Here is a 21,904-nt window from a genome sequence, read left to right on the forward strand (position 1 = left end):
CATGCTCGGAATTATCTCATCGCAACCCATTAAAGGGGAATTACACTTTATAACACCTCTGCTTCTCGTGACTGATATTGTCCTTCTAATGAATGTGTCGCCCTTCATTTTTTGATTAGGTATTTCATTATGTTAATATTTTACGCTGTTTTGTTGTTTTCCTTTACAAATGCGGGAAGTAGACCCAGGCAGTTTAGTGTCGAACTTGAGGATGCATATCATTGCCCGACTTCTGATGTGGGCGTACCCAGGGGTTAAAGTTACAATCTCGAAGATTTCTGTTTCGTTCTCTTTGGCGGTACCAATGGCGAAAAGCAGTAATTGCAGGTGTGTTTTTGGACCTCACTTCCCAGAGATCCAACCGGATCCAACCAGTGTCAACTGTGTGACGTCAGTCAGTTGGCACCTGGGCCACGCCAACAATAACACTTACTATTTACTGAAAAATTGTTGTTATAAAAGTAACGTTATGTACACACTCATTCATTGTCTAACATTAGGCTAATTTAAGCTGTCTTTACACTGCCGAGCTGGGTTAAAATGCTGTAGCAGACCTGGGGTAGAATTAGTGATGATCAATTTCCACAGACGTTCTTTATCCACCTTTTGCCCGGTATGAACATCTTTACACTGCAGAGAAGAACTTGTGGGATTCGCTGTGGCTCGTACAATTATGTATCTCGTGCACACTAAACAGTCTTGATCGTGAATGATTGTTGTGTGATATTTTTGAAACAACTGCCTTGCAAAATGTTACCGCTGGTGTTTCTGGTTTTGCTAGCAAACTGTTCGAGAATAAAGCGGAGCTGGGTGTTAAATTAGCAATCAGAACAAGAATAATAAAACAAAAACAAAGGAGATTTCATCAAAAAGGGCAAGGCTGAAGGACCATATGAGGAAGCGTAATAAAACAATAACGCTAATCCATACTGCTGTATTCTTTTATTTAGTTTTCTCCGGTTTGACATCTTTACACTGAAATCAGACCTGGCTCTGCTACACCTATACCCCTGGTTAATGCTCTGTGTAAAGACGGCTTTATTCCGATCATTATAATATATTGATGAACTTGATGGCAATGTAAATAACAGTAACGTTAAGGCCAGTTCAGATCAATGATTCGCAACGAGACGAAACGGTTTTAGAATGTTGCAGAGAAAATTGCAGCGGTGTGAACTGGTTAGTTGCAGATCGTCTGAAGCCTTTGCCTGGGGTTTCAAAAGACCCACCATGTCAAATCGCCAAGTGCAGTTAGAACGTTTACAATCAGATGTCTTGGAATTTTGCAAGTTGCATCCAGTCTAGTTGCAAATCATTGATCTGAACTGACCTTTAGTTAGCTACATATGGAAACGCGTATATGCACGTGATTGATGTCGACAGACACCATTTCTAATTTAAAACTTATTATAAAATTTATATAATTGTTCCCCTGTGACTTAAATGGATGATAGTACTTACACATTATTTAAGTTTTGAGTTATTACAATGTGATGGAGGTGTGGACCTGGCTGTGAGAGTGGTAATGGCAAACCATGTGTTTCAGCTAAAATAGTTGTCTTTAATGTTGTGACATAACTGATCAGGTAGTTTAAAGATGTATACTATTGATCAAGCTTCACAAAAATTTCAATTTTCGTTCCATAAACCCAAAGGTTAAATAACCCCACCCCCATTTCTCCTGGATGCTATGCAGACACCGGGATAAAAAGTATGCTACTACAACCAAAGTCTGAGGTAAGAGCGAGTCTGTTTTATAGCTTTCCGCACCTTAATGTTGGAGCCCTAGATGGTGATGGAAACCCTTAGTGCCGCTTGTGATTTTTTCCCGGGAATGTCGCCACAGACACCCAGTTCTTTAATCATAAATTATTATTAATAATAATATAAATTAATATAATAATAGGCTCAATCTCCATTGTGTTACTAAATTCGGCGATAGATAGTGACTTAACAGACATTTATTTTAATGAAAATCTTTGAGATTATTACTTTAAATTGTGATTTGGGAGGTGGGTGGACCCTGAGATCTGGTGGGAGGTGGGTGAAAAAAGGTACAAACCAATGAATGTTTCAGCTCAAAATAGTTGTATCTTTAATGTATTGTGCACATAACTGTAATTAAGGAAAATAATGTTTTAAAAAGAATGTATACTATTGATGCAAGCTTCTACATAAAATATTTCAAGTTTATCGAGTGTCAATGCTGATAATTTTTTTTACCCAAAGGTGGTAAATAACGCGTCCACCCCCAATTTAACCCCTGGGCGTACCTGCAGACAATAACATTCGGTTGGTCATAGAAATAGTGTTGTATGTACTAGCTAGCGAAACCGAAAATGTCTGAGGACGAAGGAGATTTTGTTTTTGATCATGGGCATTTCCAGCAGAAAAAAAACCTTAATGTTGAGCCCTAGAAATGGTGACTGGCTAATAGCTGTCAAAAGCACAAGGGTCCAGACTCTGCTTCTTGAACAGAGGGGCGACCCTGAAAGCCATGGGCACAGGCCTCTGGTCAGTGATGAGCTGATTATGGAAGAAATAAATGGGAGTAATGGTTGAACAAAGCCTGAATGGGTGAAATGGTTGATCAAAGCCTTTCTGGTTCTAGGCGCTGTGCAGTAGCAGTAAAAAAAGCCAACAGGATGCTGGGATATATAGCCAAAAGTATTGAGTATAAATTCAAGGAAGTTATACTTATCTTATACAATACATTTGTTACTTAGAACACACTTGGAGTATTGTGTGCAGTTCTGGGGACCATACTACAAGAAAGATATAGAGGCTCTGGAAGAAGTTCAAAGAAGAGCAACAGAATTGATCCCTGGTATGAAAGATAAAAGATATGTGGAAAGACTTATGCTTAACCTCTTCAAGCTTAGTAAAAGGAGACTCAGGGGTGATTTGATTGAGGCTTTTAAATTCATAAAGGGGATCAACAAAGTGAACTACAAGAGATTCTTCAGTTTGAGTTCTGTTAGTAGAACAAGGGGACATAAATGGAAATTAACAAAATGTAGATTCTATACAGACATTAGGAAGATTTTTTCCACACAGAGAGCTGTCAATGTGTGGAATAGCCTGCCAGGTCATGTAGTAGAGGCAGTAACTCTGGGGATTTTCAAGACTAGGCTTGATACAGTGGTAGATACTATCTAGCCTGTAGGTTATCAGAGCACTAATTTAGTTAGGAAAATGGCAAACGGCCTGTTTTCGTCATTATACTATGTTATGTTATGAGTATGCTGGATAATACGTTCTGGAGAAGAGTAGAGGGAATGCAGAGCAGGGCACAAGGGGGTTTGGTTGATATGTCGACAGCTGAGATGTGTCAGCATCTGTAAGGGAAGAGAACTTCAAAAGAGAATGTGAGAGGAGGACAGTGGGTTCACAGAATGAGATGGTTGGATAGGGGAGTGAGTGGAGGACAGGGACCTCTGAAAAGAGCTGTGGATGTCTACGATCTTCTTGCCAAAATGGCCCCACGGAGTCATCTGCAGAGAGGGTAGAGGGGGTGCAGGAGAAGTGAGAAGTGTTTGCTTGGGTTCACTATGGAGATTTGAATTTTGAAATGAAAGAAGGAGACTTTAACAGATAAAAAAGATACATGTACATTTTATTAGAGGAATATATAATTAAACAGACCACCATGATCTGGAGATGCAAATCTATCCAACTTTCATTTTCAGAAAATGCATAGACAGACACTGTATGCATTTGTGAACAAGCAAGTTTCTTGATTTAAACTTAAATTTTTTCTATAAAAGGCAACAGTAAATTTATGAATTAAATAAAATTTGCCCTATGCACACTACAGCTGAGATGTGATTTACTTATTCGCAACCAGATCTACATCGTACCCGCCAAAGTGACCTGGATGCTAAGGTTCTGCTTAGGTCAGTTCATACATTCTTTCTGGTTCAGCTAAAAGGCAGAGGCATAGGGGGATATTGCACACACCGAGTGGTTTTAATGATGATCTAGGCTTAATGGGTAAAACAACTTTGCAACCATTCACCACTTACTGTGTCATGATATTGTCAGCACTGTGTCATTATGCAACTGCACAACAGAACTACAGTTCTGTACTTCTGTATGGTAATAGATAGAATTTAAAATGAGTGCTATTTAGAAAATAAACTCCCTGTCACGTAACCCCCCTCTACATTTTAACTATGAACTATAAAACTCTGTTTTACTACAATGTACCTTCACCATTGAAATGCACAAATCTGGTTCCAGAAAAACCCCATAAAAATTCCAATTAAATTAATTTATTTGAGTAATTAGCTTTAAAAAAAAAAACTGTAATGGCTGCTCTGTTCTAACTAGTGACAACAGAAAATACTGCACAGAAGTGGTCTGTTTTGTCCCTTAACTCTACATTAGACTAAATGGAGGAAACAAAATAGTGACTATGGACATATATGAAATAAAGTTAAATTGAAAATTGACCATCCATAACCTAACATCACAGCTGTGTGTGCAGTCAGTGTTAGCCCCAGCATGTATATGTTTACCACAATTTGTAAAGTATCTCCATGTATAGAATAGATTTATTACAGTCTATTCAGATTATTGAATCACACTTGCTGTTGTAAGGACTCAACTAAGAATCAACTAAAAAGCAATACATGCAACAGACATTTATCAGCCAAACTTAAATAAATCTTGTCTGCTTCCTGATACAATGCTTCCTTCAAACGTAACTGAATGTTAATAATTGTCTTTTCCCAGATTTGGTGGTACATATCCCTGTACCATTAAGCACTACCCCCCTCCCCCCCAACAGTTAAAAGCAAAATTCTAACTTCATAGTCTGTTAAGATACAAAATGAAGTGCCCTTCTCTACACACCTGTGATTATATATTCACTACACACTTGCAGTGAATGGTAAATCTTAGGGCTATGGAGTGTGTGTGTGTTTGCGAGTCCTACACAGTAGTCTCTGGCTAGGAGTATTTACACCTTGAAAGGCAGAAAAACGGAAAAGGGGTGCAGTGGAGACAGGTCAATGTCGCTGGCCGAGGTTAGTGAGGGTCGGCGCTCACCAACAGAAGGGTCATAGGTCACCCGCAGGAAGGAGGGTCGTAAAAAGACCCTTGAGAACGTTTCCCTTCGTCTGCGTCTCCCTAGCCGCAGGGTCTTCACCCTCCGATTTGACTGCCCTGCCTTTGCTGTATGTGGGGTGGATCAATCCAGCCAGCGCTGGCACGGGCAGCTTGTGCACTGCAGAGAATGCTACCTGAGGCAGGTTCCTGGGGGAGGTCCAGCTGCAGGAAGCGTGTTCGGGGGTGTCCGCCAAGGGGTGAGGAAAGTGACGAGTAGGGCTACCGCTCTGGGGGGAGGTGCCTACCTGGGGGGGGAGTGGGACCGGCTCCTCAGCGTCCCGCTCTACTGTGTAGGCAAACGGGGGTAGGGGCAACGTGACAGCGGCTGCACGGGGAGCAGGGCGAGGGTCCCTTCGCGCCATGCCGGGGATGGCATCCAGCGGCACCAGCACAGGCTTGTCCCTCAGCCTCCCTTCCTCCTCTACCTTCCGTTCCCTGTCCTGAGCGGAGAGCGGTGTGTAAAAGGGTGCCGACTCCCCCTTGTGTTGGCCGGACTGTGCCTCGGCATCAAACGGCCGATCACACACATCTGTCCCCTGATTTATGGGGACCATACCCGGCGCCTGAGTCTTCTTGGCCGGAAGAGTGCCTGGCTGTTCATTTACATGCTCATCAGTCCCAGATGCGCTTGCAGAAACACCTGAAACATGAGTAATGTCAGTTTAAACATGGCGAATACATGAGCAACTCAAAAAAACAAGATGTCCTTAACAGAAACACACAAGGCTCCATCTTACATTCGACAAAATGGAACAGTAACATAAATGCAATGTTATTTGCTAGTTTTAGACCGTGGATCTGTCATTTTCCTGCGTAGACTCTGTTGAAATAGCATGGATGTCATGGATGTCTCAGACATGAGGACACATTACAGGACTTCAGAAGGTGTGATGGTGAACTGTGTGCGCCGTTGCCAATTAATGAACCACGATACACTAAGAGCATGGGTGAGGAGAAATCAGCAGGCAGAAAAGCCGCTTCATCTATAGCCTGATAAGCAGACAGAATGGTTCATGTTACTGAAAAAATGAAAAATATGTTGTCCATCGAATATTGCATTTATTTGTAGATTTTAAATCACCTTAATGCATTGCAATGCTTTTTCAAATAAGGTCCCAGGGATTCACTGTACATTAGTTTTTTAAAAGAGAATCAAAAGACAAAATTAAGATTGTCTTATTAATAAACCTTTAAAAAAATACACTAAAAAATTTGCACCACATTACACAATTAATTGAGAATTCTAATAGATTCGCACACGAGTAGGTCTTTTTTTGTCAGAGGTAAATAGGCCTTTGCTGAATCTTCCATTATATTAGCAATCTGCCAAAGTGCAGGTGGCTTTAAAGGTAATGGAAGATGGTGGTCAAATTGGTTTATTGTATGCAACTTCCAAGACACACCTACTAATTAAGCCACTAAGTTCAGCCCCTTTGGACTTTACACAGTACTTTGAGCTCATACTATCCCCCCTTTAAGCTAGTAAAAGTGGATCTGGCGGCACCATAAATGCACTTAGACCAGGGATCAGCAACTCACGGTCCTCGAGGGCCGAGAACTGCTGGTTTTCCACCCTCCCTTTACCTGGGAGTCAGGTGTGAAGACAGTCTGGCCAATCAGTGGCATTAATTACCCGGGAGAAAAGAAAACCAGGGCTGGATTTGGATTTGAGGGCCAGAGTTAATGATCCCTGCTTTAGACCATGCACTAAGATAATTCAAATGGAGTCCTCAAAATCAATAATCAAGGACAAATGCAATAAACAACAAAACTAGGGTGCACACACAAAATAGGTAATAGCTTATTGTCGTCATCGTAATTTATCATTGAAGTTCAAAACAAAACAAAGCACAGCCTATTTAACTGCCTTAAACTTAACTCCAAAAAGACAGAAGTATTGCTGGTTGGCTCCAGGCACAGTCTGACTAAGTCCCCATGTTTAGATGTGTATTTGACGGCCATTCTTTTAAACCATCAAAAACCATAAAAAATCTGGAAGTCATAATGGATCCTGAGCTTTGCCTGGATGCCCACATTAACTCTGTAGTCAAGACATCTTACTTCCACCTGCGCAATATTGTGAAATTGAGACCAATCCTGTCTAAGGAAGATTCCAAAATGCTGGTTCATGCCTTCATAATGTTGAGGCTTGATTATTGCAATGCTTTGTTAACTGGCCTACCAGAATCCACGTTACAGCGACTTCAATTAGTACAAAATGCAGCAGCCAGAGTACTTACCCACACACGCCGCTCAGAGAATATCACTCCTGTTCTTAAATCATTGCATTGGCTCCCTGTTAAATCCAGGGTTGAATTTGAAGTGTTGCTAACTATCTACAAAGCATTGCATGGCTTTGGAACTTCATATTTGCAGGATTTGATTGAACCTTATGTTCCCTGTCGTACCCTGCGTTCAGCTACTGCTGAACTTTTAGTGGTTCCTCGTTGCCGATTAAAAACAGTTGGGGGAAAAGCTTTTAAGCTGCGCTGCACCGTGCCTCAGGAATTCAACCCCAAGCCATATCAGAGGTACAGCTACAATTGGTTCTTTTAAATCCTATCTTAAGACTTACTTGTTCTCTTAGGTTTATTTATTTATTTTTATTTTTTTTGTAAAGTGCCCTGGGATGTACACATGAAGAGCACTATATAAGAGCTTATTGTATTGTATTGTATTGTATTAACACACCAGCACTAGAATTACATAGAATATGTTTATAGTTTTGCATAATCTTATTTTGAAAAGATGCTATTTAACCCAGATGTTTAAATAAAGATGCCATTTAATCCTTGTTAGCTAAGAGAGCAATACCTACACACTAACAAAATAGTCAAATGCAAATGTTAGCTAACATTAACTAGTGATCAATAATACAGCAATACACTATTAGTTCTATGGGTCACTCACAACAAGCTTCTTGCCAGCCAATGATTCAGACTGTCGATTAAACAAACAAAATAACACAACAAATTGACTGTTTAATATCTTTTAATAATGCTTAATAATATTTGAGTATTTGCAGTACAGAATCCTGTGGTTGTGTGGGTAATAAACACATTAAAAGCTGTAGGCACTAGCTCCATGAAGGCACCGATGTCCTAAAAGGTCCTCACCGGCAGTACATAGGGTACAGATAAGGTGACAGCTAGCAATTCAATGCTCTTCTTCACCTGTATCCTGTCTAGTTTACAGCGGACGTGTTAATTACACTGTGCTCTCCATTTGCTGTGCCAGCACTCCTTTGACAAGGGCTCTGCCAAATCATTGGGTGTTGCTCTGGTTTTTTCACAGATTACAATATATATACACTATAAGCTACTCAATGTTCTTGTGTGCATATACACAGGCTACACATGCGTGAAATAAAAAACTCAGTTCCCTGCCACACTTCAACACCATACAGGTGGAGTGAGGGAAAGATGCGCAGATGAAGAGATACGTATGTTCTGGGGTAGTGAGAAGTCAGTATGTAAATGACTAAAGAGTTGAGTATTACAGGTGCAGCGAGGTGAGTATATAGCCGCGTTTCCACCGCAGGAACTATACCCCGGAACTAGGAACCTTTTGAGGAACTCGGTGCGTTTCCACCGCAGGAACTAGGGTCTAAATTTAGTTCTGGGGGCTTTGTTTTACCCCCCAAAACGTTCCTGCTCGGGCGGTAGTACTTTCCGAAAGTACAGGAACCTTTTGGGTGGAACATTTCTGATTGGTCGAGTACTCGTAGCATTTGGGTTGTATTTATTTTCCGCCATTACCCGCCATGTTTGAAAATATGCAGCGGCAAACCAATTTATTTTCATAATAACTTCAAATCAAACTTGTATGTTATGCGGCGCAGTAGCCTACTTTTGATTATAGCCTGTCAACGTCTTGGAATTATAACGTGTGCTCTTCTGTTCTTTTCTTGCTTTAGTATTCGTTTTATAAAATGCTAAGCATTCGTGCTGGGACAGCATATTACGTAGGCAACCAAAACATTCATTAATTCGGTTGCTGAATATTTTCTTCCGGATTTTCTTTGTTAGCCCGTTGTAATTGACTCAAAACGTTTGATACAGTTATGTGAGGTATGCGGTAGTTCTGCATAATTAACATTGGTGATACAGTACAAGCAAACTGGAAATCACCTTCCGCACTTTCTATCCGGGTAAAATAACAGGTTAATTCTAGTAATCTTCCCTTTAGCTTTTTCAGACTGCCGTAATTTTACTCAATTTTACTGCCATTTTTCAATTCCACGAAAAGACCAGGAAGACTATGGACTCATTAATGGTGCATGGTTCGCATCTGGAGGGCACACTTCGCTGCTCGGCTAGCAGTAACTTCGAAGGAAAGCAAACGGTGGCTGTACCAAATTTACATTTTCACGCAAGTCCGAGTGTTCGTTCTATTCTTGTCATTTTGCGATTAGCCTATATGGAATTGACGACGAGAAAGTAATAAAACAGCAAATTGTTTACAACGTGTGCATGTTTTCTGCTGTTAATGAATGTGTTTGAGAGGATATATGAAAATCAATAAATACAAAAGTAACCATATATAGTCATTGTTGGTAACCCGTTGTATATAAGTGGAATAAACCCCTCCGGGCTGTCCCGGTTATTAGAAAATAATGTAGGCTACTTCGGTGGTAGTATGGGGTTACAGAAGAAATCATATGACAGATGGACCGACGACAACGTCAGTGGGCTAATTTGCCTAATCTTCGCGGTACTTTAGACCCCGGTGGAAACGCAGACAACCATTGGCTGAAGAAACCTTTTAGTTCCTGGTAAAGTAGTTCCTGGGACTGAAAGTTCCGGGTAATTTTGGTGGAAACGCGGCTTATGTAGGTACAGTGTATGAAATAAGTACAAGTGTGAAGAGCGGAGTATGCAGCGATGTAGACAGAGGAGTATGTACAGGTGTAAAGAGGGCAGCAAGTACTTGTTGAGGGAATGAGTAAGCGAATGCATGCTGGGGTGAATGCGTACCTGTCTCTCTGGCAGAGTTCTGTGGGTCCTCATAAGCGGAGCACAGGTGCAGGAACAGGGTCTTCAGGACTGAGGTAACGGGTTTAGGACCTAAAAGCGTACGTAAGCCCAAGTTAGCCCTATTCATCCACGTTTCCACAATGTGCTTTCCAAGTACTAATAAACATTATTGTGTTGAAAAAGTCAGTGTTGGAGAACATTCCTTTCCTTCCTTAGGGCCGACGTAGCTCAGGAGGTAAAAGTGGCTGTCTGGCAGTCAAAGGGTTGCCGGTTCGATCCCCCGCCCTGGGAGTGTCGAAGTGTCCCTGAGCAAGACACCTAACCTAATTGCTCCCAACAAGCTGATTGGCGCCTGGCATGGCAGCCTTTCGCCGTTGGCGTGTGAGTGTGATTGTGTGGGTGAATGAGAGCCAATTGTAAAGCGCTTTGGATACATAAATATAAAGATAAAAGCGCTATATAAATGCAGTCCATTACCATTTACCAAATGGTCAGAAGTAGGTCCATGACTAACTTCAATACAGTACGGCACTGTTATCAAGGAGAGGGTATTGACAGCTATGCTCTTACCTTCCTCCACAGGTGAAGAGAGCAGCTCATCCTGGACTGCCTCCAGATTCCTCTCCATCTTAAAGTGTGGGACTGCTGGAGAGTGTGTTTGCATTTGGGGCCTTCTCTCTAGGCCAGGAGACCTTGCAGGAATGGTCCTTTTTTCACTCTGTATGTTAAGACCTTCCCAAGACTGAGGCAGGGTTGAGCTTCCCTGGGGCTGGCATTCCGTGAGAGGGGTGCTGTTGTAGAAATTTGGCCTGCAACACAAACACACTGTCAATCAAAGTCTAGTGGGGTGTTATGTGGCTGTTCTTGTTTGAGCATCATTTGAGTATTTTTATGTCTGCTTTTAATTTCCTTGTCTTTTATTACTCCTATTTATTCTATCATTATTTTAATCTATTCTATATTTTGTTATTTTAGATGTAGATTAAAAAGTATCTATTTATTTCAGATTTTCCATGTGTCTTTTATATATTTGAATGTTATTTCTATGTCGAGCACTTTGGGTTATTGTGTTGCTCCAGTGACACACGGTCAATCATTGGGGCCTGAGATGAGCTGAGATAAGCACAAAAGGGGGTGGGACATAGACAGTGAGGCAGGGTTCAAAGGGGAGGGTGTGGCTGTGACAGATGGACAGATGTAGTAGAGACAGGGAAAAAGGATGTAGACAAGTCCTTAGCTCCACCCAATGAAGGGTGCAAGGAAAGGACGCAAGAATGGAGGAATCGAGGAAGCACGTATTAGGCAAATGGAACGTCCTTGTTCAGGCAAGCATCAATTTGAAGCCATGCCAATAACAGATGTGGCAGTCCGGGAGAGGTGGATCCACAGGTCAATCATTAATATGCCATGAGTTCTGAAAATACTTCCGTTAAGGATGCACTCATGTTTCCTTACTCAAGAATCATTTGGGAGCCTCCTAGCTCATCACTCCTAACTCCTTCAAGGAATATTTAACAGGGCGGAATGTCCTTGAAGATGGCGGACGTTGACCAATTTCCGGGTTAATCGAGGACTGAGGAGACAAGTAATTGGAATGAGCCCAATATGAGCCTTACCTGACAGTGACCACATTGTCAGCCATGTCAATAGTGAGTTTGGCCACAGGGGGCAGAGGGGAGGGGGGGAGAGGGAAGGAGGAGTCGTCCTGTACCATCGGATCTGATTCTTCAGTCTTCACTGGCTCAGGGTTTAGAGACTGCTCCAGAAAAAACGCAAACGGTAAACAGATTAATAGAGCCTGCCACAGAAACAAGAAGCAGAACAGTCCCTCCATTAGGAAATGGGAAACAGAATAGAGTAAGCAGAGTAAACTCTAGAGAAAGAAAATAAAAACGTTGAAATAGAAGGGGAGGGTTATTTGGGCTTCAGAATGAACGGTTCAATTCTTCAAATTGTAAGCAATGCATAGAAAAGTTAAGAGACACATTTCAAATTAAAATCTAATTTCACCTGTTCCAGCAGCTCTCTAGTGAGGTCAGTGAGAGGCTCGTGAGAGAACCTGCACGCATCCCCTTGGTAACATGTTGTTCCTGTATGAAAGAACCTGCATGGGAATTCCTGTGATCATCGCCGTTAAGGCAAAAAGGCTCACAAAGGAACATATCCAAGTTAATTAGGCCTAAATAAAAAGATGTACTACAGAATATACCTCACATTCCCATACTGAAATATGGATGCAGAGGCTGCTAGTTTACACTGTTTTTATGCAGAGCCACTCTCAATGTGGCACAAATTCAGAGAAGGATATCATGCATGTAGATGCAGGGATCCTTAGTACAGTAGCCCTGTACATAGAATTTGCACACCGCCATCATCTTTACGTTAGTGGCATGCTCAAAATTGCACTGGTCACCCTGTAAGAAAGAGGAAAAGCACAAAGCCAGGATAAAGCCAGGTCTGAAGCAGACCTGGGTCAAATACATATTTGTTTTGAATTCAAATACTTTTCTACACTTTACTGATCTTGTCTGGTGTACTGGAACCAATGAAACACTCTTAAAAAGTGCAAACTCCGTCTTCTGGTCATATTGGCAGGCTCGAGATCAAGAGAGCACAGACAAGTATTTGAATCCAGAACAAATATGTATTTGACCCAGGTCTGGTCTGAAACGGGTCAGATGGTCAAGCCATTGCCTATGGGTTTCACAGGCATCCACATGGGGTCTGCACACAATTCCATAACGCACTGCACTGTGCGTGTTCCCACTCTCTGAACAAAAGCAGGCTTATGATTACTGACATGTAACTGGCCAACAGTATTATTAGTATGCTTTCAGACAATCAACCTCAATTATATCCTGGAAAATGTTTATGGCTTACTGAAATCTGTTTTTTCATTTCACACACCCACCCCCAAGATCCTGTGACCAGCCCTCCCCCTCAAGAGCACATCTGCATTGATGTTCCCCACATGACATCTACCATCAGTGGACATTCTGCTTCACTAAGGAGATTTCAGAAATGTTTTGAGCCTACTACTACTTGCACAGCTTTACAAAATTTATAGCATCCCCGTTTTGAAGCAACACTTCTTTTGCAACACCTGCAGCACCTTTTTTTCCCAAATTGAAGTTTGAAAAAGTCATTTCAAATCGAACCTTCTTGCCTGCTTCTTAACAGGACATGGGAAAGTTTGACCGATGAAGCCTGGCCTACAGTATTCAGTTTGTTATCGAGGAATTCTCCGACAATGCACAAAGAATGCTGCCTCTTTTGCGATATGCCGTTATTTTTTTTATTATGGAGGAACAATTCAGATGTTTGAAAGGGTTCAAAGGGAAAGATGCATATGCCGGTCAAAACACCAACGGCAGATTTACATTGTTTTTGGGTCACTGGAGACAGTATGCAATGAGAAACGGAAAAGTGTTGCAAATTCTAGTGTTTTACCAGCATTTGGTTGGCATGGCTGAAGTTCACCAAGTGCTTCAGTGGTCTAATATAATTAAATTTTTTAACAGTTAGCAAACATTCTTCATTCTTTGTTACTGTAGGAAAGTGATCCTATTAAGTTATTGGGCATTACAAATTATGGTAGCTACATAGGAGCCCACAAAGTGTGGCTAGTTTGTACATCAATTACCAAAGCACTACCAAAAAATGTTCTAGCTTTGAATTGCCACTTGCATTCAGAATCCCACCTTCACAATAACGTGATTCATAAGTAGTAACTGATCATCTGTTTATTACCAAACTTAATATTGTTATAACAGTTTGGAAAGAGAAGTTACAGCGTAAAACTGCTTAAAACTGCTCTGACCAAACTGCTGCTTTCACCAAAGTTGCACAACATTACTCAAACCACTCCTCCATATGGATCCAATTTCTCTCATGTACTCACTCTGACGCACGTGCCTCTCAGGAAGTATTTACAAACGCGTCGTCCCTGGGCCTCCACTGTGTGTCGGTTGATATAATCTTCGGAAAGAAAGACTTTTTTTTCCTCCAGAAAAATAAGGGATGATGAGATCAGTGGATATTGACATCACCATAATAACATTAAAGTTTGAATAACCTGCCACAAGTTCCACATAGGAATTAAGGTTGTGGTGGGAATTAAGCCCATACAAAAATGATTAAAGGTTTAAGAAAGGCGATTAAAAAAAGAATTTAATATAATCAGGGGGCACAACTCCAATTCCAAAAGGGCCAGCGTGAATTTGAGTATACTGTTTTTTTGTTTTAACAAATTATTCTGGCTCAAGTCTTCCGAACATACCAATATTGTTTCAGCCCAGAGTAAAACTTTTCACCAGGGACAAACAGTGAGCTCCATAATTCATTGGACAGTGACACATTTTTTGTTATTTTGGTTCTGTACTCTAGCACTTTGAGTTTGAAAGGATACAATGACAATGATGTTGAAGTGCAGCCTCAGGTTTAATTTGAGGATATTTTCATCCATATCGGATGAACCGTTTAGAAATGACAGCACCTTTTGTACATGGTCCCCCCATTTTAAGTTACTACAAGTATTTGTTGAATTGGCTTCACAGATGTGTTTCATTAGGCAGGTGTATTCATTTGTGTCGTTAGTGAATGCAAAAGGGAGCTGCTAATGTCTAGTCTTGATTCTAGACTTTGCAATTGCCTTTGGAGATTGTGCTTGGGGTGTGACAACATGAGGAAGACGGCAGTGTCGATGCAAATTAAGCTGGCCGTCATAAGGCTCAGAAATGAAAATCAATCAGGAACACTGCAAAAACCCTGAGCATGCCCAAGTCAAAAGTTTGGTTCATCATTAACAAGAAAAAAACAACTGGTGAACACAATTATGTCAAAAGACCCGGTAGACTGAGGAAGACCACTGTAGTGGATGAGTGGAGAATACTCTCTATGGTGAAGAAAACCCCCCTGACAACAGCCCAACACATCAAAAACACTCTCCTGGATGCATGTGTAGATGCGTCAAAGTCTACCATACGTAGAAGACTACACCAGCAGGACTACAGAGGGTACACTACAAGATGCAAACCACTGATAAGCCTGAAGAACAGAGAGGCGAGATTACAGTTTGCTAAAAAGCACCTAAAAGAGCCCCAGGAGTTCTGGAACAAAGTCTTGTGGACAGATGAGACAAATATTAAGATGTACCAGAGTTACGGAAAGAGGAAAGTGTGGAGAAAAAAAGGAAATGCCCATGATCCAAAGCATACCACCTCATCCGTGAAACATGGTGGAGGGGTGTTATGGCTTGGGCCTGTATGGCTGCCAGTGGAACGAGCTCACTTGCCTTCATCGATGATGTGACTGCAGACTGTCGAACAAAGAATTCTGAAGTCTACAGAAATATTTTATCTGCTCAGATAAAACCAAATGCCTCCAAACTCATTGGATGGCACTTTGTCATGCAACAAGACAATGACTCGAAACATACTGCCAGAGCAACGAAGGGGTTTTTGACGGGCAAAAAGTGGAAAATCCTTGACTGGCCGAGTCAATCACCGGATCTGAATCCAACTGAACATGCATTTCACATGCTGAAGAGGGGACTGAAGACAAAAAGTCCCCGAAACAAGCAGGAACTTAAGATGGCTGCAGTACAGGCCTGGCAGAGCATCACCAGGGAAGATACCCAGCGTCTGGTGATGTCTATGCATCGCAGACTTCGAGCAGTCATTGCATGCGAAGGATATGTGACCAAATATTAAAAATGATTACTTTATTCTACATTATGTTAAATGTCCAATATTCTTTGATGCCTGAAAATGGAAGGGACCATGTACAAAAGTTTCTATAATTTCTAAACAGTTCATCCGATATGTATGAAAATACCCTCAAATTAAAGCTGACAGTCTGCACTTCATTGTATCCTTTCAAACTCAAAGTGCTAGAGTACAGAACCAAAATAACAAAAAATGTGTCACTGTCCAATGAATTATGGTGCTCACTGTATGTGCAGTCTGCTGCAGTGACCTATGGCACTACATACGCCATATCAGTTGTTGGAAAGGCATATGCAGGACTGCACAGTACCAAAACCTGGCCATTATTTGACTAAGTTCACTAGTTAGTCGTGTGGTACAGCTAACACTAGAAAGCATAGCTGGTGCAAGAGTAAATAATTCCTTTAAAAAGGAAAAAAATTTATGTAAACATCAGAAAAATATTTACCATTTAAATGTTTAAATTTTGAATGATTTCCACCCCTCATTAATAGTGTGGCAAAAACTGAGCTAAAAAAAAAAGTGCTACTCAATGTTACAGTAACTATGCTCCATAAGAGCAGGGTAACTCACCTCTTTAGGCTTAGCTTCACCCATTCCCCCCTTTCGGCCACGCCCATTCCCACAGTTCCTGCCATATGGTTTGTTTTTCCAGAAGCCATGGCCTTGGCTCATGCCTCCCCCGTCTCTGCCCCTCTGACCCCTGCCTATCTGACCAGGACCTGCCCCCCCAAAAATAATGAATGAATGAATGAATGAATGAATGAATGAATGAAAAATTAAAATTAAGATGTGTAACCTGTTAGATGGGCCACTTACTCCTACTTCTGGGCCACATACAATAACAGTAGTTGGAGTGGCATATGCAGGACTCAAAACCTGACCAATAATTACACCACCAGTTTTAATTTGCTCAACATTAACAAGGTTAATTGAGCTTTGTAAAGGCTGTTCAAAACTTCATCAAAAATAGTAATTTTTAACTGGACATAGGTTCAATCCGCAAAAAGTAAAAGCTGCCAAAGTGTTCATATCATCAGACAAAAAGATTCACAAAATAGTTTATGTAATATTTCCTCACTGAATAAAATTCCACATTTTACAGGAAAGGGCAGGCCATTACAGGAGTGTGTGCAGGTTATTATGAGTAGTCCAGTGGTCCCCAATCAAGGTGTAATCCACATTTCGGGAGGAAAACATGCTCTGAAACATTATAGTGGCTGGTCACTAGTGCTGTGTGAATAACTGACATTGTGGCATTTCGGTGTTTAAAGAATTCATCAACATCGGTTTGATTATTTTAACTGTCTTAATTTGATGTTTTTCCTCCAAGCTCAGTGTGCTAGTTTTGTAGGCTGTAGTTTGCAAAAGGCAGCTACTCAACACAGTTTGCACAGAAATAAGCATCATTACAATAACTACAATGACCATTAAGCACTGCATCTACAGACACGCAAGTTACGTGACAGTTCTGAAACACATAAAAGCCAGCAGGCTACCCAGACCACACAACACACATAACAGGAGGTGCAGCAAAGAGGTAGGCTATGTACTGAATGACACCCAACAATACGTATATATTCCATAACAACATTTTCACAAACTGGTAGTTTACTCAGCAGAATGTCATATCTGCCTCAAAATTGGATTAATGGCTTTGTCAATGCTAGTTGCTAACATGTCTCGTGGGGAACACTGAAAACAGTAGGCTGGTAACGTTTGATGCCGATAGCTGGCTGGCTGGCTGGCTGGCTGGCTGGCAGCCTGCCAAATAGAAAATATCTTTACTACAAACCAATAGTGTTTCACAAGGGAGATAAATTATAAAATCAACAAAATAAAAATCTGTTCAAATTTTAATATGCGTGCTCTAAACAGAACATGACACTTGATTATGCTTTTTAAAAATCTACTGAAATGGGAGCTATTTTACATTATCATTAAACTCTTTGGCTTGCATGCCTCCCTGGCCCCATTTCTGCCCAAAGATATTATCTGCTACACCTGCATAATGACTCTTGCCTCATGCTTCTCAACAGGAAAAAAAATCTAAGCTTAGCTTACCTTACCTACTGCAGCCCCATGAATGTTTTGTATATAGGCTACTTGTTCATCAAGCTAGTCAGCTCTTTTCAACAACACCAGCATTAATTTACCCCCAATTATGCTGACATACTGAAATGTCAGCAAAAACTAGCAAGTTTATCCTTTAGTATAAAATTATTTGATGAAAACGCGAAAATGGGCTGTAGAAGTAGAATTTGGTAAATGATTTTATGTGGTACAATTTTTTTTTTTTTTTTTTTTTTGAGTTCTCCTGCCAGCTAACTCATATTATTATTATTATTATTATATAATTTTGTTATGATTCCTTGAATATAATCTGTATAAAATACTTCAAAAAGCCATGAAGCTTACATGTTCTCAGTTGGGGATTACTGAGACAGGTTATGGGTTGTTAGGGGAAAGGGTGCAAGTCATCTGTCACATTCATTCTTTCTTCTTCATCCTCACCTGGCATCTCTTGGTTTCTCTCACGGAACCTGGTTTTTCTTGGTTTCTCGTGTCCCCCGATGTCTATCTTCTTTTCCTTTTTCAGGGACAATCCCCTCATTTGCCGAGGGAAAGAGAAAGGGGGACTAGTTGGGGGTGCTGCCTCACTGACCCACTGGTCCTGGTCCTCTTCACAGGCGAAATCCGTTTTATTTTGATTACTATGATTATTCCATTTCTTCTTGCGCTTTCGACGATTCACTGACGAATAATTATCCTGTGCAAAATGTGGAAAAAAATGTTCATTTCAGTTCAGAGAATCCACTTTGCACATTAAGGGAGAATTGGGCTCGGTAAATCTCACCTCAGTGTGTCCGTTGTAATTCCAGTACCACTCAACCTTTCCCCGAACCCTGGGCCTGTGCTCCTCGTCCAAATCGGCCTCATGGGAGGGAAGAGTGATGTGCTGGAGAGAGGAGTCCACACACACACACACACAGACATCAGATTAAGCCTGACACCCATGCATTAGTATTATACTCTTGGAAGACAGTGTTCAGCAATACACCAATAGCACCACACCCACCCTCTGCCCGAATATCTTCTGCTGTCCATTCCTGGAGTGCACATCGATCCATCCATTTCCACCCCCCTTTTTCTTCTTCTTTCTCTTCTTCTTTGCAGCTGTATTCCTGTCTAAATTAATCTCTGCTTTAACTGCTCCAGCGGTCTCCCTTTAAGGAACAAGTGTGAACATGTTTATGTGGTCCAACAAGTTTCCTGTAACAATCATGAACTTCAAACCCTTTTACACACTCATTTCCCATGCAAGTGTCAGCTCAGATATTCTGAGCCCTGAATTTGGGGATACATTGTTCACCAACCTCTAAATTTATTGTGTTTAACTGAACAGAAAATTAATTGCATCACATGACAGGAGGTCTGGAGAGGAGAGATATGCAGAGTACAATACATAATTATAAAGGCACATTTACCCATTTATATACATGCCTCGCTGATTTAAAAAGAAAAAGAAAAAGTAATGAAACCATCAAGGGGCGTAGAATCATTAGAACTGCATTCTCTTTTTCAAAGAAACACACGAACAAATATGTTGGATAAAACCATTTAGCAAATGTTACCTACTCATATCACTTTCAGTACAAAGGTACCTCCAGTAATATTTTTACATTACACGGGACTGTGGCTTTCAAACTTCGTACTGGGGAACCCCAGCATATGCAGGTTTTTGTCAGTGCAAATGTCTGAAAGGTTGCTGAAAACATGTATTTGAGGTCAGAAATAGTGTAGGTTTGGCTGGGCAGCAGTGTAGTATAATGGGTAATGTTACAGGGTGCAGTGTTTTTTTTTTTTTTTTAATATTTGTTTATTGTTTATTATTTTTCCTAAAAATGATCTGTTTGTTTTTCTCTTGAAGTTAATTAGCCTGACATTATTAAGGCTTTTACACAACTAAAACCTTCAATTTCAATAAGGGTGTATAGACTTTTATATACACTGTAACCCGTTTCTAAAGGACTTTTTTCGTACATTACAGAAAATAAAAGCATTGATCTGACTGATCAAACGACCTCAAGGGTGAATGTGGAATATTTTATCTTAACTATTTTTGAAATAATGTCAGAACCTTAAGAGTTGCTGTCCTTCGGTAGACGTTTAGTGCCTAATTAAGAGCAATTACTCATCACTATTTACTGTATTGTACAGCTAGCATTCAGTTAAAATCATGGGAGTAAACATTACATTTACATTACATTACAGGCATTTAGCAGACGCTCTTATCCAGAGCGACGTACAACAAGTGGTCCCCAGGTTCGAGTCCGAAAACCCGACATAGACGGCAGCTTGAGAATCAGTGACACACAGCCAGCAAACCTTAAAACTAATATCGCATTCACACATGGTTTCAATGTAAACTCAAATCATCGTTAATTACGGGACTTTGAAATGGTTTTCACAATGTAGCTAACCCCCAGTAGCAGCGTGAAACAACAGAAACTAATGTGTGGGCTTGGCGTTGGGTAACATAACTTCCAGGTTTGCTTGAGACACAACACAGATCTTAGCTAGCCAACGACAATCAACATGAATAGAATGGTTAGCCAGCTAGCAATGGAAATTATCTGTCGGTAGTTTAAATTAGCTCACTTACTACAGCTAACGACGTAACGTTAATTTGTTGCGTGCATTCAAGTAGCTCACTAACTTGCATGCAAAGGCACGCTTTTCACCATAACAAGACATCAACCCATGAAACTAGCTAGTTACATATTAACCTTAAAAATTGTCAGCTGAACGTCAGCTCTGGAAGAGTAAGAGCTCTGGAATACATTATCTAACTTTACAGTCAGCTAACGAATAGCTAGGCAATTAGCCATACCTTTCGTTGCTTGCACAATCAGCCACGGGAAGACCCTTGTTTGGTGGACCTGAAAACAGGCTAGCGAAACTCATGGTGAAGTTGTTCAAAAAGAGACTGATAAAGAAATTAAGATTTCATTAGCCACACGTCGCAGCTAAGAATTCAACCTCGGGTATGCTCACCCAACATAAACCTGTACCTACGACTCATATTTACCATAGCCAGCTAGCAACGGCAGGCCTACTGATTAAAACACTGCATCTAGGTAGCGTTAGCTAGCCAGTTAGGGTACTTTAGTAATTATAATGTCCAGACGGTTGACTTGTCGTGTGATGTTTTGTTAGATGAGGGCAAAACAAAATGCCTCGATTGCAGCGATTTAATAGTGCTTTATAAAACACGTGTTCGCCCGCTGTAGCGTTAAGTTTAAGACTAGAGTTAAGCCACAGAATCTAACTATCCTGGTCCATGAGCTTAGCTCCGTGAAGCTGGAAATTGTTGCTGGCAACAATTGGAGACTTCCGGTTAGAGTATTTCAAACTAAAAGCTCGGTAAATGCAATGATTTCTTAAGTGCGATTTTGTCGTTCTTCTTCTTGTAACTAATACAGTTGGATATAATTGCACATTAAATACTCATATTTAAACCCATACGTTTAACATTATACAGTAATTTCTGTGAAATCGTGTTCCCAGCAATTGTTGCTGGTTTTAGTGTAGCCCGGACATGCATTACTATACACTCTCAGTTCAGTACTGGCTCATTGTTGACCAGATTACAAGATTAAAAATGGTTAGCAAATGAAAGGGGGGTTACATTTACTCTACAGACCCATATCTTCAAAATTATGCAATAATCTCTGAAATCACGTTCCCAGCACTTTTTGCTGGTGTTTTAGTGTAGCCCAGCCATGCATCTTCAAGACTCGCTCAGATTGTCTTCCTTGTTTAAACAAAAAAAGTTCCGGAAATTAATTAAAATGTATTATGCGTTCATCTTTGGCGGCAAATTGGCACCGAATGGTGCATTCGGTCGGTCGTCGCCAACTCGTAAACTCGGTTATTTCCGATTTTACCACCAGGAAGTTGCACTCGAACGGCCGACCAAGTGGTAAATACCGGTAAATACCAGTGGCAAACTCGGGCAAGTTCCATGATACCCGCGTTTACCAGTTGTGACGTTGGTCACTGACCTTACATTGCTTTCAACACATG

General features: G+C 40.9%; 1 protein-coding gene across 1 annotated transcript; it reads right to left on the reverse strand.

Annotated features, from left to right (window-relative positions):
* Positions 1-3,599: 3,599 nt before the first annotated feature.
* Positions 3,600-21,776, reverse strand: LOC135247643 (uncharacterized). The gene is made up of 12 exons (XM_064321349.1): positions 20,709-21,776; positions 18,894-19,041; positions 18,672-18,773; positions 18,329-18,584; positions 16,388-16,536; positions 13,990-14,091; positions 12,396-12,502; positions 12,099-12,207; positions 11,705-11,844; positions 10,659-10,897; positions 10,089-10,178; positions 3,600-5,752 (listed from the first exon to the last, which is right to left on the reverse strand). The coding sequence occupies exons 1-12, from the start codon at positions 20,780-20,782 to the stop codon at positions 5,064-5,066; spliced, it is 2,205 nt and encodes a 734-aa protein (XP_064177419.1). The 5' UTR covers positions 20,783-21,776; the 3' UTR covers positions 3,600-5,063.
* Positions 21,777-21,904: the final 128 nt, after the last annotated feature.

Source organism: Anguilla rostrata, chromosome 2 (genome assembly GCF_018555375.3).
Source record: "Anguilla rostrata isolate EN2019 chromosome 2, ASM1855537v3, whole genome shotgun sequence".
Taxonomy (NCBI): domain Eukaryota; kingdom Metazoa; phylum Chordata; class Actinopteri; order Anguilliformes; family Anguillidae; genus Anguilla; species Anguilla rostrata.